Raw genomic sequence first — 14,144 nt, 5'->3', positions numbered from 1 at the left:
CATTTTAACTACTGGATGAATTTCACCAGATGGTTTCATTGTTACCATGTGTTCTGTAAAATAATTTCAAATCATAAAAATATATACTAGCTAACGTCAAAGAAATTTAAAATCAAATGAATAGTTTGCATTATTACATAAATTTGAACTTAGGTTATTATTCGCCACATAAAAATATTGGCAATCAGTCAGATTGTTTTCACCAATTTTGAAATTCTGAATTTCAACATTTTCCCCACGAACTAAATATCCTCAACGAGCATGTTAAATTTAAACTTTCTGCAAGATATGCTTACAAACAGTTACATTTATTATTAAAGGCCTTCGCAACAAAAAAGAAGACAGTTTTAATCTCATATGGAATCTTTATAAGGGTCTTTCATCTGAAGGCAAGGTAGCCCATCTCATACGGTGGTGAACGCATTTTTCTTCAGGAAATATAATTTTTATACTCCAGAAAAACAAACAAACCGGCCATAGAGCACTTGCAGGTATAATACGATGACCTCATAGCCTTAGTTATTTCGTCAATAATATCAACAAAAAAAAATTTCATCATATATATATAAATTAGGAACCTCCATAGCTCAGTCGGTATCAGCGATGCCCTTCCGTTATAAAGGCGAAAGTGAATTAGCTGGTTTCATACAGAGATGGTAAGGTTGTTTTCTTCCTGGAAATTCGTGTTTTTCATGGGATGAAAAATACGAATTTCTAGATATAGCAGAAAACTAGGTAGGATTACCACTATATCATAAGCATCAAGCAGATTTTTAAGAATGCCAAGTTGATTGGCATTCTAATAAGAAAAGAGAAGATGGGTGATGGGTGTGTGTGTGTGTATATATATATATATATATATATACCTCAATGAAAAATTTTAAAAAAATTAAAAATTAAATAAAACAGACCATATAATTATAGCCGGAGATCTTAATGCTAGAATAGAAATGGAAAAAAAAAAAAGAGTAACAATAATATATAAAAATTTGGAGAACCAACAGTAAACAAAAATGGAAAGCGACTCATTGATTACATAATATATAATAACTTAAAAATAATGAATGCATTTTACAAACATAAAATATACATAACTATACATGGAGTGCAAGAGAAAAAAAAATCAATAATAGACTACTTTATAGCAAATGAAAAAGCAGCAAACCTCTTCCTAGATGTTAAAGCTAAAAGAGATCAAGAAATCGACACAGATCACTATTTAATGCAGGCAAAACTAAGGTTTGCACCAAACTGGTTACAAAAAACACACAAAAAATAATAATAATAAATAAATAAATAAACAAACTACAGAAATAAAATCTAATTACAAAGTAAGACTACTGAATGATTCAACTATAAGAAATTTATACCAACAGGATTAATAACTACTCAGAAAAAATACAAGTAAATGAATGAAGACATTGAGAAAGAATAAAATAATATAAAAGAAATTATGGCATCAACAGCATATGAAAGTCTAGGAACACACAAAAAATATCACAAAAATAAAAAAAAAATGCATACATGGGACAATTAAATAAAAACAATAATTGAAAATAAAAAGCTGGCTTTTAAAAGATGGTTAAGTAGCAAAAAACAAGAAGATGAAATTAAATATAAAAAAGACGAGCAATATCCAGAAGCGAAACCAGAAAGAGACAGAGAAAGCTGGGAAAAATTTATATGATATATAGAAAATGACATATACAAAATACGATTCAGTGCGTATAAAATACTAAAACACATGAATGCAGATATAAAAGAAACTGTAAATTTAAATTATGAAATAAATATAAAAGAATTCTTGGATTATTTACAAATCTTTGGACGGATAATACTGGCACAAAAAAAAAAAAATTACACCAGAAACTTACAAAATACAGTACTTTAAATGATATAATAACAATGAAAGAATTAAAGGACAACCTAAATAAAATAAAAATAAAAATAAATGGCAAATCAGCAGGAGAAGATGGGATAAACTCCGAACTGTATAAATTTGCTGGAAAAAAAGTCATCAAAGATTATTAAAATGTTTAAATAAAAAAATACAAATGGACAAATGCCAGTAGAATGGAATACAAGTATAGTAATACCTATATTTAAAAAAGGGGATAAAACAAAACCTGCTAATTACAGAGGTATTCGTTTATTGAATACATGCTGCAAAATATAGCTACAAAAATACATGCTACAAAATATGATTCAGAAAAGGACTCTCTACAATGGATGCAGCTTACTGTTTAAAACTACTTATAGAAAAAAAGAAGAGAATTTAATTTAGAAACTCGCCTTTTGTTTGTAGATTACGAAAAATCATTTCACAAAGTAAACAGATATATACTGTTTGATATATATCTTTGATATATACAAAGAATAAATATACCTAATATTTTACTACATGTAGCATTGAATATATATACAAGATAATGAAATAAAAATAAAAATAAACGAAGAAATGTCTGAAAAACAATCTATAAACTAAGGAGTAAGACAGGGATGCCCTCTGTATCCAACACTTTTCAATATTTACATTAACGAAATATTAATACAGTGGAACACCTTAAACAATCCAGGTATAGAAATTTCCTGGAATAACAAAATAAATACGCTATTATTTGCAGATGATCAGGTAATAATATCAGATAAGGAAGACAATTTACATGATTTAAACGTTATAGTAGAACAGTTTAGAATGAAAATTTCCATAGATAAAACTAAAACAATGGCATTTTGTGGACAAACTCCAGTTAGAAGTAAAATAGTTATTAATAATAAAATAATAGAACAAATAAATACTTTCAGTTATCTTGGATGTGAAATATCATATGAAAGAGAAAAACACATAAAATTAAAAACTTCAAACTTTTTACAGATTATAGGCCTGATAAATAGAACACTCAATCCAAATATAGAACAAAAAGAAACACGCTTAAAAATATACAATACTTTAGCGGTGCCCACATTATTATATGACAATGAAATTTGGGCAATAAACAAGCAAGATAAACAAAGAATAACAACAAGCGAAATGAGATTTATGAGAACTGCAAAATACATATTATTAGACCAAAAAAGGAACGAAGACATTTTAAAAGAACTAAAAACAAAATCAATAGGAGAAAAACTAAACAATTATAAACAAAAATGGATAGAACATGCAAACCGAATGGGCAACACCCGACATCCTAAATAAATACTAAAATATAAACCAATTGGAAAGAGAAGACAAGGTAGACCTCAAAAAGGATATTGGATGGATAATGAGACCGGAACAGACCAATATGGTCTATATTGGTCGATCAACCTTTGCCAGCAAAGGTGGGTCGATTGGTAGAGCCTCTACTTTTAATGGCTCAAGCAAAAAGTTAAGCAAGTTTGAGCGCGGTTTTGGAAGGGGATCAATCGTTCGATGCTGTTGGCACACTCCCCCCTCGATGAGTCTTTGGACTCCCTGTAGGTGTCACATAATAATAATAATACCCGTAATTAACGTTATGATGATGATATATATACAGTGTGTGTGTGTGTATATATATATATATATATATATATATATATATATGTATGTATGTATGTATGTATATATATATATATATGACAGAATGATCATTGACTCGGTTAACATACATAGTTTTATGAAAAAAAAAAAAAAAAAAAATTGAATGACTAGAACCGAGATTTAATTAAAAAGGTTTTAATATAAACACACTACTAGTTTCGGCCTGTAACAGCCTTCTTCAGGTGACATTATAAAAGAAAAAACACTAAACATTGAGGGTTAAAAGACTATGAACATCATAGACAGTCTTTATACATAATTAGCATTAAAACGTTGTAGTTGTATTAAGCAAATACAAATACAACTACAACGTTTTAATGCTAATTATGTATAAAGACTGTCTATGATGTTCATAGTCTTTTAACCCTCAATGTTTAGTGTTTTTTCTTTTATAATGTCACCTGAAGAAGGCTGTTACAGGCCGAAACTAGTAGTGTGTTTATATTAAAACCTTTTTAATTAAATCTCGGTTCTAGTCATTCAATTTTTTTTTTTTCATAAAACTATATATATATATATATATATATATATATATATATATATATATATATATATATATATATATATATATATATATATATATATATATATATATATATATATGTATGTATATATGTGTGTGTGTGTGTGTGTGTGTGTGTGTGTGTGGAATAAATGCATAAGCCTTTCATTATCTTCAAGACTGACACTTAAAAGTACACATAATTGCATATAATTAACAGTAATCTGCCTTAACAAAATAATCTGATCATAGAGAAAGGCCTGAAAGGTGCTCCAAACGATTACAGGCGTCTTGGAAAAATCTCAAAGCCGTTCTCCCAAACAGCTAGCAGTCCAGGAAAGTTAAAAGCGGATTAAAAAAATAAAAAAAAAAAATATATATATATATACACGCACACACACACAATCCTAATCCCGTGGCTTCCTTTCTTTGAGAGGGTTGCATCTGATTCCTAGGGAGTTACGAAGCAAGGTGGTTTCCGGTTGCCTTCCTTGCCATAAGTATATTTATGATTGCAGCCGTGTGTGTTCACGGGACCAGTTTGCCAGTTTTGAGGGATGACAAACCGGAGTTACTGGGAGTTCGTCTATACTGACACAGCTACGGAGGTTTATGAGGGATGAAAAACCGGAGTTACTGGGAGTTCGTCTATACTGACACAGCTACGAAGGTTTATATATATATATATATATATATATATATATATATATATATATATATATATATATATATATCACAATTAAAATTATGTAATAAATTACTAAAATTCTCATAGTGATTAATTACAATTCTTTAATATCCTTAGTTTAATATTCCGTATTGAGCTGTTCACATTACGCCTTCAGTCAATAAATACAATAAACTGGAGATGTAACAACTAAATCATTATGGCTATAATTCATCTACTGATAACGTTTAATACCTTCGTTTTCTCCAAATGTGTCGTTTCATTTTCGCTTATTGCAGCGATACTTGGAGTTGATTTTTGAAAAAAACTGCATATGAGCACAGGTGAAGTAAAATATCGCTTATATGTTGCCCGTGTAATGAACTTCCAAAAAAAAAAAAAAAAAAGTATTAATCGCATGCAAGTATTATTTCGTTTTGATGTTTCTCATAAATCTGTCTTACTTCAAAAATTTATATTCTAACTTTGTACAGTGACCGTGTGATATTTTAAACTAAGAACACACCATCTTAATAACTAATCTTTGAACTATTGTAATACTAGATGTGTAATACTAGATGTGTAAACAAATGAAATTTGTTTACACATCTAGTATTACATACATATTAGCGCCTCCGTAGCGCAATTGGAAGAACGACGGTACATTGCGCCCTTCGATTGGAATAGGCCTAAGTTCGATTCTCGTCGCGACGGGAGGAATCTTTATCTGGTCGATTTCAATCGATGGTGAGTTAGCCGATCTCATACGGAGGTAGCAGGGTTTTTTCTCCCGGAAACTCGGGTTTTTCATCCCGCATACATACAAATCGGCCCTTCAGAACACACGCAATTTACAGACAAAAATTACTAGTTGTGGTGGTGTTGGAGGTGGGCGGTAGATGGCGTTGATTCGTAGTAGAGGTAAGGTGTAGAGATAGTTGAAGATGTCCTCCCGCGATGAGTCTTCGGACTCCTTGGAGGTATCAGAATAATAATAATAATACCATCCATCTAATAACACAAATAAATATTAATAAACTGAAGATCCATCGTAGACCTGACGTGTTATTGTTCCTATGCAAAGTGTATTAGGGTAAAAGGACATTAAAATAAATTAGACTTTTTTTTTTTTTTTTTGAAAAAACGAGTTTTTCTGTTTATTTTATTTTTTTTTTACTGGGTGAGTTTTTATGTAACTTTATCCATGATAACAGGATTTAACCCACAACATAATATTCAATTAATTATTTTTAATTACCTATTTTTATTATAGTTTTGTTACATTCACGTTTCTGTTATTTAAACATTTGTCATACTTATGATTTATTTGCTACCAGAATAGGAGGTTCGTAACCCAACTTGTTAAGCATATGTTCCTTCTCAGTGTTCTTAACTTTTAGCATTTCATATATATATTTTTATATATAAATTTCTTCTTCTTCTTCTTGGCTTCCCGTATTAGGCAATTGTTTGCCTATAACGTTTTCAAGGGTTTAAAAAGTCTTCTGCCCATCTCCTCCTGGGTCTTTCTCTTCTTGGAGCAGGGCTACTGCGACCAAGTGGGTCCCCAGATGGCGGATAGGGGAATGGCCATCAGAAGTGGTGGTTGGCTGCGAATACCCAAAGTTCCGGACCAAAGCGGGCATGTCTGGAGGCTCTAAGATGGCAGCCCCATCACCAGACAAGGCTACAGATGGTTGGTAACCAGCCCAGCTGACAAATTCTTTTACTCGGAAATTTCAAGGGAATAAAAACCGGATAGCCCATAAATTTCTTCTGTAATTATTATTTCTAGACAGAGATCGAAAATCACGTTCGCCTGGTGGCTATTGAGAGATTGCTGCAAGCAAACAACTTCGGTTAGTTTATTTTCTTTCAACCACGAATATTTAGACTAGAAATCAATATTTTACTAATTATTTCCTCGATTTAAGGTATGTAATAATAAAAAAAAGTCATATTTATTAGTTCTTCCTATCTGAACTTTTAGTGATGCTCAGGTCTTGCATATTTAAAAAGTGTTCCATAAAAATCTGCAAGGATGGAGTGCAGCCCATTAACAGCCTTGATATCAATTAACTAATGCAGGGGAAAAAAACAGCAACGCTTTTTAAACTATATTCTTAGCTATAGAAATAGACTATTATTATTACGTGACATCTCCAATGACTCATCGCAGAAGGGCACTCTACTCCACTCCGGTACACATCTAACAGTCTCCCCTTACCACTTAATTCTACTACACATAACTACCATCTTTCCTGCGAAAAAAGTGCAGTTGCCATTTATTTAAAAAAAAATTTCTGTTAATCATGTTACACAATAAATATAAATGTGTCGTTAAAATTAAATACCCTCTGATTTAAAAAGTTTTTAGATTAAACTTGACATTAAAAAGTTTCTAAATTAGACCTTACATTATTAAAAAAAAACTTTTAAATTAATTGTTGATAGAAAAGATGTTCTGTTAAAAATCTCGAATTTTATTTCAATGGCGAAGCGTTGTTGTGCAGCATGTGTTCGCACAGCGTGTGATTTCTCATGGGCCTACACATGAGCATTGTGGTGATTGAAGATTCCTTCACGGGTAAATGAAGCTTCATCCGTGAACAAAACGCAAGTTTGAAAATCCGGGTCTACGACACTTTTCTGCAGAAACCACTGCGCGAATTCCACACGTCGAGGGTAATCTTCGGCAGTCAGTAACTGGACCCGTTGCAGATGAAATTGATGTAAGGAGTCAGAGTGCAAAACGAACAATACTGGATCGAGATACTCCTATAGCAGAGTCAACGGCACGTGTGCTTGTCCTCTGAATTATTGTCCATCGCATGCAACACCTCCTCTTCCATGGAGGGATTTCGCGTCGATCGTGGCCGCCCACTATCATGCCTGCGATCCCTGAATGGTCCATAGTCGTACAAATTCTGATGCAAATGCGCAAACATTTGGTGATGCGGTACATGTCTGTTTGGGTACCTTTCGCGATACATTCGTACAGCGGCTCGTCCATTACCGTCAGCTAACCCGTAAACGAGGTGCATCTCAGCGTTCTTAAAACGACGCATGTTCTTCGTACAACGTCGAAAGCTTGAATGAGGACGCCCCAATTGCTCACCTGGATCGCTGGCGAACAGCGCCACCTATCACTTTCGGGTGGCGATTCCGTCATGCTTTCCTATGTGAATATAGTTGATTTCGATGTTCTCTACCTCCCCTCAAAATTTGTATGTGCAATTTTTAAACACCCTGTGTGTGTATTATATATATGTGCATCAGGTGTAGTGGTAAAGGTGTTTGAGAGGCTGGTTGGAGACAAGAATAAAATCCTGGATTGATGAGAATGGAAATCTTTTGTGAGAGCAGCACGAGTTTTTTACAGCTGATCTTGCTTTTGTAACTTGGTTACAATTTATAGCATGGTGTGATGACTAGTGTATTGGGCATAAAGCATTTGATAAGAGTACCATATGATAAACTACTGTTGGAATTGAGCAGAATGGAGATGAATAATCAATTGATAGCTTGATTATAGAGAAGATTGGCTGACAGAAGCCAGCTAACAAGTTTATGGGGATTCAGTGTCCCAAAAAAGAAAGGTGATGAGTACAGTACTGATCTGAGACCATTGTTGTTTATTTTATATATATATATATATATATATATATATACAGGGTGTTCGGGATAAATTTGACATATTTATAATTAATTATATTTTTCCGTAAGTTACATGTATTAACACACACTTCTCTTCATTTAAAAGTTTGGACCCTTCTTCATTCATATACAAGATGTCAGAAAGGATGGATAGCTGGAACCCACCTGAATCATGGAAGAGAATAACTTGTATCATGATGATTCGTGCCCGCCATCAAAATAAGGATATTACGACTGCTGCCCAATGCTCCCTGAATACAGTAAAAACAATCAGGCATGAACTAGAGACTTGCAATGGTGACTACGAGGATGTAGCAAGAAGAAAGATCCCTAGCAGACGATCTGATTGCGTTCGTACAGCAGAATTCCTCGCAAATCTGCAGGAACAGGTGTTGAAGAACCCTGGCATTGGAATTCGGGCTTTGTTCGTGGAGTTGCTAACTGTAGTCAAGCCCTGGATAACAAGGGTAGCCAATGGTAGGCCGTATGTATGGCAGCAGGATTCGGCCCCTTGCCACACCTCTGGGAAAAGTCAAAAATGGTTGTCTGAAAATTTCTACGACTTCACCAGTCCAAATGTTTGGCCTCCAAACTCCCCAGACTTTAACCCCATGGATTATTTTGTATGGGGCGCAGTTGAAAAAGACACCAATCGCACTTCCAGTAATACAAAAGCCAAGTTAATGGATAAAATTAAAACAGTTTTTGCGGCCCTTCCCAGGGAGACTGTAGCATCAGCTTGTTCGAGGTTCCGAAGCAGAATTGAAGCTGTGATCGATGCTAATGGTGGTTATTTTGAGTAAATCTTGTTGATAGTATTGTAATTAACTCTGCCTGTAATGTTTTTTTGTCAATTCATTAAATTTAATAGATACAAAGAAGATTTTCTTTTTCCTTACGAAACTGTCAAATTTATCCCGAACACCCTGTATATCAATGATATAATTTAAAGTTTGAGAGTATTAGGTTGTTTGCTGATGATAAATTAGGAAGAGCAATGTCAGGATGTTCTGATGTGATGCTGGCACCAACCTATTTAAAGAAAATTTAAATAGGTTAGTGCTTTGGGTTTAAGAATGGGGTATGACTTCAATATTGCTAAGTTATACACTTTGACTACCGCAGACGGAATGAGGGTTATAATATTAGAGGAACTTCGTATCAGGAGGTGGAGGAAGAGGGGATCTTGATGGATAGGGCAAAGCAAACTTCATTTCCCTATTACTGCTATACTGCAGAAAATCCTGACATGTACAGTTCCACTTTATAAAGGTACTAATCAGGTGACATTTATGGGAAGAACAAATCTAGTCACCTGGAGATATGGAAATACTGGAGAGAGTGTAGAGGTGAATAACAGACTGTCTTAAGCTTCTGGAATGTTGAGTATGAGGACAGATTGACTGAACGTTGTCTGCAGCTTAGTAGATAGGAGGGGACTTGATATGACACAAAATTTGGGATGAAAGGGTGCTCTATCAATACTGGTGGAAAGGGTATTGCCAGTGTGGGTGATAAGTGTTCCAATGCTGAATGTCTTCAAGGCAAGCTATGACATTTACTGTGTTTTGTGAGTGTTATATTAAAAAAAAAAATCATAATTACCTAAAATGGTGCAACTTCTCACCAAATATGCAACTGATGCTTAATATATATATATATATATATATATATATATATAAACTTGAGATCAGTCGGTGCATCCATAATAAATAATGCAAAAGGATTTCTAAAAAACTTCATTTTGCTTGTATTTCTCTTAAAAATTTAATTCCATTTAGCTTTGAAGTGGTTTAACAGAAGTTAACAAATAATCTTTCGGAGATGCGCTTTTGTTGTAAAAAGTACCAATTGTGCTTCAAATGCTTTGGCATTAAAATATATATTTCGTATACAACTTTCATTCTTCCTTGTTCACAGGAGTATCATATCAGCCAAAAAAAAAAAAAAGTTTCCAAATCCAGCTGGCATCATTAAATTTTGGGACCGTCTTTCTACCCATAAAAAATTGTTTAAGTGGCTGCAAAAATCGATGTAACACTTTTCCTTTGTTTAGCCATCTTACTCTGACGTGATAAACATCTTTAACTCTCTCTATCAGTAGAATTTTGAGAGCAGAGAAAAACATTTTAAGAAAATGCTGGGCGTTCCGTTGTGTTATTTTTTTTTTTTCCTTTGGATCAGGCATGCCAAATCCAATGTTTGTCCAAATACCTATAGGTATAGGTATTTGGACAAGCTTGCAAAGATTCACTCATTTAATCCCACGATAAACTCCTCGTGGAATTAAATTACAATTAGCAATGCCAATATACTTGAAGTTGACTCTTTTATTTTGAATTTAATTTAAATCACATCTATGAAAGGATGTAAAGCTGACGTATTAGTACCAATAAAATAAATAACAATAATGTGAAACTGCAGGCTCTAACCCAAATAAAAATGATCGTCTTTATTTGCGTTTACGATTCTTAGCGTTCTGCATTTTATTTTTATTTGACTCAACCCACGGGTTGTATACCTACAGTATATTAGCAGAAAGGGGGGGGGGTGAGCTCTAAGCATTTTTTTATTAATTATATACCTGTAGATATCTATTGTATTTTTTTTTTTATTGTTTTACATAATCTGGAAATCCTATTCTAGAAATCAACACAGAACACTAATAAGTGGGACCCATAATTACAAACATCCAACGTCCTCCGCGGGAGTTGAACCTGCTGGTTGGAGAGCAGATATTCTGACCACTACACCAGCAATCAGCTGTCATTAAGTGATATTAGGACGCATGACTATTGTTTATTTCAAATTTTAGGGTTAGTACTTCTAATAATGACGAATCTTGAAACTCGATCGAAATCGCTAATTACAATTAAACTGTGATTGTATATGAGGAATAGTGGACGCCTAGAATGTGTCCTCCCTTTTAATTATCAAAGCCCGTAGTGTAAGCGTATGAAAGATCGGGTACGTAGTATAAATAAGTTTCCGTTCCTTCCCTCCTCCCCCACAAAGTGATAAAGAAAGCATACTGAGAATACGTTGAAATATGGTACTTTATTACTATATGTATATATCACATTCTACATAAAAATTAAACTTAAAAAAAAGAAAAAAAAACAGATAACTGTGTACATTTTTTCTACTTTCTTCAACAATGAAAATAGTATTATAATAATAAAAAGACCGACGACTACGGTCACCTGACAAAATACATCACAACATTTAAATATCCGTCACAATAATACATTGTGAAAGCTGCGCGCATGGAAATACTTACCCTTAGAATCAAGAAAAATTAAAAATTCCTAACAGTTTTCCCCGTACTTTTACATTCCAAACCAGAACATGACTTAGGAGTTTCACATTCGGGCATATAAGTTCGCTTTGTTTTATGTCGAAAGTCTTTAAAAACACTTATACAATTCTCATGTTGTCCACTTTTTCTGATAGTATACTATTCCTTAGATAAACTGAAGATCCTAAGTTATTTTGAACTTGTATATTTCGTTACTGCCTTGGTACCTTCAGAGACTGCGTGCTTTGCTAGTTCCCCAGGTAACAAAAGGCGAACAGCTGTTTGTATTTCTCGACTGGTGATAGTTGAACGTTTATTATAATGTGAAAGACGAGAAGCTTCGGCTGCAATACGCTCAAATATATCATTAACGAAACTATTCATAATTGACATTGCTTTGCTAGAAATGCCAGTATCAGGATGAACTTGTTTCAGTACTTTATAAATGTATATACTGAAACTTTCTTTCCTCTTCTTTTTCCTTTTCTTTCTGTCACCTGCTCTAACAGCTTTTTGTGCTTTACCTGCTTTCTTGACAGCTTTCCCACTTGGTTGAGGAGGCATAGTACACAATTGACAATATAGCAAGAGCACTGCTCATTGAAAGCTCGTGCACCTTCCGAATGATAACCCTCAAAGCAACGAAGGCGGAATGAGCAGCAAGAGGCCGTGATAGAGACCTCTACATTACTTCATTCTGATACGTCCGTCACTCTGTTCACTAGACCAATTGCATAGATTCGGGATATCATTAACAGCTTTGTATTTGAATTTCGTATTTCTTTCATATCGGAAAGTACTTCATATATTGTTTAATGTCATTTATGCGTACTTATAACTTATCATATATAATATATATATAATCTACTAATGTAGATATTTGCTGCAGAATAAATCAAATTATCACTTATAATAATTTTTTAGGATAATATAAACGTTTAGGTTAATATATGTATATGTAAATATGATATATACTATGCATATATATTGATCATTTCCGAAAATTATATAATAAAATAATTCAAACTTTATTACAAAATTTTAGTATATTATATGATGAATGATTAGAGATAGTAAGAAGTAAGCGACGGTGGTATAGTGGTTAGCATAGCTGCCTTCCAAGCAGTTGACCCGGGTTCGATTCCCGGCCGTCGCAAAGAAATTTTTTTCTCTTTCATTTTTGCCTCTTATTTAAAATAAAATTAAAATGATTACATATTATCTTTTCCATGGTCTTGATCAATTTATGCTCATTTCTTTAAAAGCACACTTATTCAAATCTACGCATGGGAAGTATTAAGAAATAAACATACCTGCCATTTAACTAAAAAATGGGAATTTCGATTTGATTAGTCGTGATCGGTGTTCCTTTAGACTCTGCCTAGTTGAATTTTATATAAGGTTTTTCGGGAAGCTCGCATTGCACTGGAACTAGCGCAGTTCGTGACCTACTGATAACCTGATAACCTGATTTGGCTAGATGGATTACAGTCCCGTGGACTTCGATCCCTTAATCTGTATGAGTAGTCATGAATTAAGTGTTAGCGAGCACCTGGCTCACCCTATTTAGGGTTGTACGGAGGTACCAGAATCGGTAAGCAAAGCAGCTTTCGGGCGCTTGTGTTTCCACCTATCGTGTTCGTCATAATTAGTTGACTCTTGAATGAGTTGATTTGGATGAACAGCTGCTTTGGCAAAATAAGCAGCAGCACTGTTTTGGAGGAAAGTGGGAATATCTAGAATATCGGCATCTCGGTGTAAGAGAGTATTTCTGACAAACCACGGAGCGTTGAAGATCATACGGAGGCACTTGTTTTGTATAACTTGTAGCTTGTTGATGTTTGTGGGGGAAGTGTGCCCCCAGGCTGGTGATCCGTAAGTTAACGATGGTCTGATAATTGTTTTGTAGATCCGTAGTTTGTTATCAGTGCTGACTTGACTTCTTCTATTGAGGAGATAATAGAGTTGTGCAATTGCAGAGTTTGCTTTTTTGCATGCATAAACTATGTGGGAGTTAAAGTTTAAACGGTCTTCTAGTTGAATGCCCAGATATTTGGTGCTAGATCTCCATGGGATGGCTGTGTTAAAAAGTTTAACTTCTCCAACATGTGATGCTTGTCTTCTTGTGAAAAGAATGGCAGTGCTTTTATCGGCATTTACAGATATTCTCCATTTTTTGAACCAGTCTTCTAAATTTGTTGCTGCAGTTTGTAATCGCTGAGTAGCTATATTAGGCCTGAGAGATCTGCTAAGAATAGCCATATCATCCGCATAACTAGCTATAGTGGTTAGTGATGTGCTAGGAACATCAGAAACAAAGATGTTAAAAAGCAGCGGTGAGAGCAGCGACCCTTGAGGGACACCAGCAGTGATTTTTTTCAGTGAGGATCTAATTCCACGCAACTTAACCTGAATTTTACGGTCCTGTAGAAAGGAGTTAATGATTTTGGTAAGATAA

General features: G+C 33.9%; 1 protein-coding gene and 1 non-coding gene across 2 annotated transcripts; one reads left to right on the top strand and one right to left on the bottom strand.

The window, feature by feature from the left end:
- Positions 1–11,426: 11,426 nt before the first annotated feature.
- Positions 11,427–12,303, bottom strand: LOC150109080 (histone H2B). Its single transcript, XM_090405513.1, has one exon. The coding sequence runs from the start codon at positions 12,248–12,250 to the stop codon at positions 11,876–11,878; it is 375 nt and encodes a 124-aa protein (XP_090261639.1). The 5' UTR covers positions 12,251–12,303; the 3' UTR covers positions 11,427–11,875.
- A 467-nt stretch (positions 12,304–12,770) lies between these two features.
- TRNAG-UCC (transfer RNA glycine (anticodon UCC)) lies at positions 12,771–12,842 on the top strand. Its single transcript has one exon. It is a non-coding gene; the product is annotated as a tRNA-Gly (tRNA).
- Positions 12,843–14,144: the final 1,302 nt, after the last annotated feature.

Source organism: Typopeltis vanoorti, chromosome 2 (assembly GCF_054136105.1).
Source record: "Typopeltis vanoorti isolate ZY-2024b chromosome 2, IOZ_Tvanoo_1.0, whole genome shotgun sequence".
In the NCBI taxonomy this organism is placed as follows: Eukaryota; Metazoa; Arthropoda; class Arachnida; order Uropygi; family Thelyphonidae; genus Typopeltis; species Typopeltis vanoorti.
The sequence above is the reverse complement of the archived record's forward strand: the minus strand, read 5'-3'. Positions and strand labels throughout refer to the sequence as shown.